At 44.3% G+C, this 4,239-nt stretch overlaps 1 protein-coding gene across 1 annotated transcript; it reads right to left on the bottom strand.

The window, feature by feature from the left end:
* Nucleotides 1-233: 233 nt before the first annotated feature.
* Nucleotides 234-2,907, bottom strand: LOC119348066. Its single transcript, XM_037616449.1, has 4 exons — nt 2,434-2,907; nt 2,091-2,280; nt 1,362-1,577; nt 234-726 (listed from the first exon to the last, which is right to left on the bottom strand). Exons 1-4 carry the CDS (start codon nt 2,850-2,852, stop codon nt 493-495), a joined length of 1,059 nt encoding a protein of 352 aa, XP_037472346.1. The 5' UTR covers nt 2,853-2,907; the 3' UTR covers nt 234-492.
* Between the last annotated feature and the right edge of the window lie 1,332 nt (nt 2,908-4,239).

The raw sequence follows: 4,239 nt of genomic DNA, 5'->3' as shown, positions 1-4,239 counted from the left end.
ACAATAAGACACTTGGCGTGTGTGCATATTTTGGACTAGTTCTATTACGGTGGGACACACACGATGCTGAATGTTGGAGCAGAAACCATGAGATGAGACTGCCGGGTATTGGCAACAGGGCAGTCGTGGTGCGCGGAAACTGTGCACGAGTGTAGGAGGCTGTGGACTAGCACGAGACCAGGGGTCAGTCGCCATCAATAGCAGTGATACAGTGACGCTTGGGAAGACGCGGATTGGCGGATGCTATATGGATAAAACAATATCTGAAAACATCATTGAACATTGCAAAGGAAAGAGAAAAAGAAAGATGTTACATGACCGATTTGATTACGAAAGATCACAATGCAATCGGCATAGACAAGGGGGACACACCCTTGTTAGCTAGCCATCTTATTGCTGGAACAGCGGAAACGGGAAGAAATCAAACACTCTGATGATTAAAAGGAACATGCAGGTAGCTGCAGGCTGCAGCTGGGTCGAATACTGAATGATTCAGATGGTGTAAACACCAATTGAAGTGACGAAAACATTATCAGTGTTTGCGAAGAAGCCCACCACGGTCTCGTCCTCCGGCACGGTATAGCTGAATTGTGGAGTGCCGATGTCACTTCCAAAAGGACCATACGTTTTGTGGGTGGTGACGATCTCAAATTTTGATAGCCAGGCCCCGCCTCCTCTCTGAGCCCCATTGATCTTTTTCACAAACTCTGATGGGCCAAACTTTATCTGTAAAACAGCACATAATTAGTTAAGAGGAAAAAACGATGTATCATCAAGTATTTATTAATTAGGTGGCAGAACAAAAGATATATACAGCTGCAAACTCCATACCTCCCAAAAACATATAATTCTAAAATAATGTTAGGTCAAACTATCTTAATTTATATAATAAGATATTATATTATATCATACTACTAAATAAGAAAGTATACATACTCTCTCTGTTCTTTTATTTCATAGGTCGCAGTGCTTTAAGTCAAATGTTAATAACCATCTAATGATTTTCAAAACATCCTTATAGTTTCGCAACATATATATGAATTATATACTGTAAAAGTATTTTCCAAAGTAAATCTAAAAGACAAATCTTATATATGTTATGAATCTATATAGTGAAATATACAAATGTTTGACTTATAACAAAACTAATACGTCATGTAAAAAACGTAGCATGTACGATTTTGCAGGTAATATATATTTTCATTATACTATATATATACCTATATTTGGAGTCTTACTGTTTGATAATATTTTCCGTAAATCAGTGTCAAGTTTAGGTTAGTTTGAAGCCAGGCATAAACTAACATAATTTGCAAAACAAGCACAGCCCACATGCATGGTAAAATATGAAATCTACTCACTTCTGTCTTGCGCAAAGGATCAAGATGTACTCGACCCCAAGTGCCAGTGGTGCGGATTTTCCCGTCTTCGTCAACGTAGGAAAATTGAAACCCTTCAACTGCACCTACATGGTAGATTGTCACATTTTCTAGACGTTGGGATTTGCCTTCCATTTCCCAAAGCAGGGAGCCTTTATTTCCACCAACTGTTCCTCTCTTTGTAGGTGCAGGGACGACCTGAATATGAAGGACCATGCATCATGATTCATGATTGTTGGTTTAGCCCAACGAAATGAGAGAGTGAAGGAATGGGGAGAGCCAAACAGAGTCATAGGGCAAAAACGAAGAGTCCTCCACCGCTCCTCCCTCAACCCCTTTTATAGGGGGAGTTGGGAGACCAGGTCTCTTTATGTCTCATGGTAGGGTTTGTATGTACAGAAAATACCGTGGTTTGTATTTACAAAAAATACTACTAGGAGCAACAAATGAACCCTAGGTGGTGTTTGTATTTACAGGTTAAAAATGGCCCTCCAAATATGATTTTACAGGACCTACTAAGCTATGTAATTGAGACTGATGTGATAGTAGGGGTCCCCAGTGTATAACATATTCCAACAATGAGCTCGATTCGAAATAACAGAAAAGAAACGATAAATATTTTACTGCATATGTAATGTAAAGTGATCAGATAACGAGACCACTAGAATATATGATTCAAAGAAGATAAACTGAAATTAATTACACACTTACCTCCTTCATGCGGCAGAAGAATTCAATAGTAAGCGCATGTGTTAATGCACTGTCTGTTACACTATATACTCTTCTCTGGATGATGCCGCGAGCCATTGTGAATTCACCGGTCCCACCTACAATGGCCCACTCATTATCTGCATCATCCTCATCATTAGCTCCCATAACCTGAAGAGTGGACGCTTCGAACCTGCATGCACAATATATATTATCGCTTTTGCTCCTAGATGATAATTAGGCCATTCTCAGCAGTGGTTTCATGCCCCGTAGACTCTCATGTATTATTGGCCTTACATGTAAAATAAAAACCGTGGAACAAAACAATAATAGTTACTCTACGTACCTTTCGACCACAAACACCAGGGTGAACCAATTGCTCCATTTGCCGGCAAATGTGTGCATGCCGTGCGTTTTGGCAACCAGTTTCGCCTTGGAGCCAGGGCCGTCATAGATCCCCCAGTTATTCACAACAGTTTTACCTAGCCCAGTCACGGCATTGGGCTTTATCACATCCGACTGATTCGCGTCCCAGCCTGTCATGATCTGGCGCAGATACAGCGTGTCGACGTTCACCTTGGCGTTCTCCGCGATTCCACCGAAGCCACGAGTGACCTTGAAATTGGCGGAGACGGCGCCTATGGGGAGGCTTTTGCTCACAATGGGGACATCGGAGAGGACACCGATGGTCTCCATGGTGGGGTCGTCGGAGACACCGCCGCAGGTCTCCATGGTGATGGTGGGTTCATCGGTGGGTGTGGCCATTGCTAGCTAGCTAGTGGTGGCGGGGCGGTACTTGACTCAACTTGTGTAAGTTGTCTTTCTATGAAAGCTGATAAAACCAGGTGCGTACGTAGTCCTATTTATAGCCCCGGACGGAAGTGCAAACGAGCTCAAACACGAGGTAGGCGTGCTGCGGGCTGGGCCCCTCGTCAGCAAGGAGATGGCGTGCGGCCATCTGTGGTGGGACGTCTACAGCCCCACGGAGGCCGCCGACGCCCTGGTCGCAAACTGGGACCGGACATCGTTTTCGGATTCCGGCGCCGGCGCAGGCGCGCCACGAGCATCTGTGGCTGCGTATGGCAGAGCAGAGAGCCGGCGTATGGACGTGTGAGTGATGGACAGTCGGTCATAGTTACTCCCTTTTTGGATATGCTGCAACAATATATTCGTGTACAAGTTGCTCTCTAAAAATCAGCTGACTTAGACACAACTCCTGAACGCTTTTGCATGAAGCCAGAGAGGTTATGATAAAATATGTTGCACAGACCCTCCCAAACTGTGTAAGATGAGAGTTTTCAAAATACCCTTCTTAGGGCATCTTCAATGATGACTCTCAAAATACCCTTCTTAGGGTATCTTACTGATTCCTACGCAGTGCACCAGGTAGCTCTCTTGTGCACTGGGACGTTCACGTGCTGCCTCAGCATAAAGCTCTCTTGTGTACTAATTCCTACGCAGACGACACTGATTAAAGCACTACGTGATTTCCGCTTCGGTCTATTGCTGCAGCAGACGCGGCAGCACTAGGCATGCTGATTTCTACACGTGATTTCTGGAATCCAAGGCTGCGGTAGGTGAGCTCTAACTTGTTCTGCCGATAATACAGTGCCCCTCTTTTTTTTATACGCACAACGGCGGCTCCGTGCGCAGACGCTCTTTCTCGAATCCCTTTGGTTGCCTTCTCTACCTCTCTGCTTTCTCTAAGTCTACAAGAACGCACACAAAGAAAAACTCGGTAGGTCAAGAAACGGTACCATGCAAATAGTCAATGTATAGTAACATACATGCGGTCATTAATTTTAGAGTGCTTGTACGATAGTTATCAATTGGACAGGGATACTGCAACGTTTCGAAATACAAATTCATATAAAAAATTCACATGCAAGATTCAATAATACACATGCATTTGGCGTGCTTAGCTATGCTGGAGATTGGCCAGTGGTCACTGGTGCTCTAAGTAAAAGGTGCTCGTGCATCACGGCAGCTCGCGTGCTCGGTGCAGCGTGCGCATGCATGCTTGTGCCTCTGTGCGTGTCTGGCTGCTTGTGTATTGGCATGATTCGGATTGGAACGTGCGTAGAAAAATATCTTTGATTAAAGGAGACTAGGAAACAAACATACTCAGAGCTTACAGTGCCCGTGTGTGCTG

This window comes from Triticum dicoccoides, unplaced genomic scaffold (genome assembly GCF_002162155.2).
Source record: "Triticum dicoccoides isolate Atlit2015 ecotype Zavitan unplaced genomic scaffold, WEW_v2.0 scaffold83852, whole genome shotgun sequence".
NCBI classification, from domain to species: Eukaryota; Viridiplantae; Streptophyta; class Magnoliopsida; order Poales; family Poaceae; genus Triticum; species Triticum dicoccoides.
Note: the sequence above shows the minus strand (reverse complement) of the source record. Positions and strands in the feature narration are given on the sequence as shown.

Coding starts and splice junctions, on each gene's coding strand:
- LOC119348066 (XM_037616449.1), bottom strand. CDS start 2,852: ATGGCCACACCCACCGATGAACCCACCATCACCATGGAGACCTGCGGC. Junction 2,281..2,433: donor CTGGTGTTTGTGGTCGAAAG/GTACGTAGAGTA, acceptor TTGTGCATGCAG/GTTCGAAGCGTCCACTCTTC. Junction 1,578..2,090: donor TCTTCTGCCGCATGAAGGAG/GTAAGTGTGTAA, acceptor CTTCATATTCAG/GTCGTCCCTGCACCTACAAA.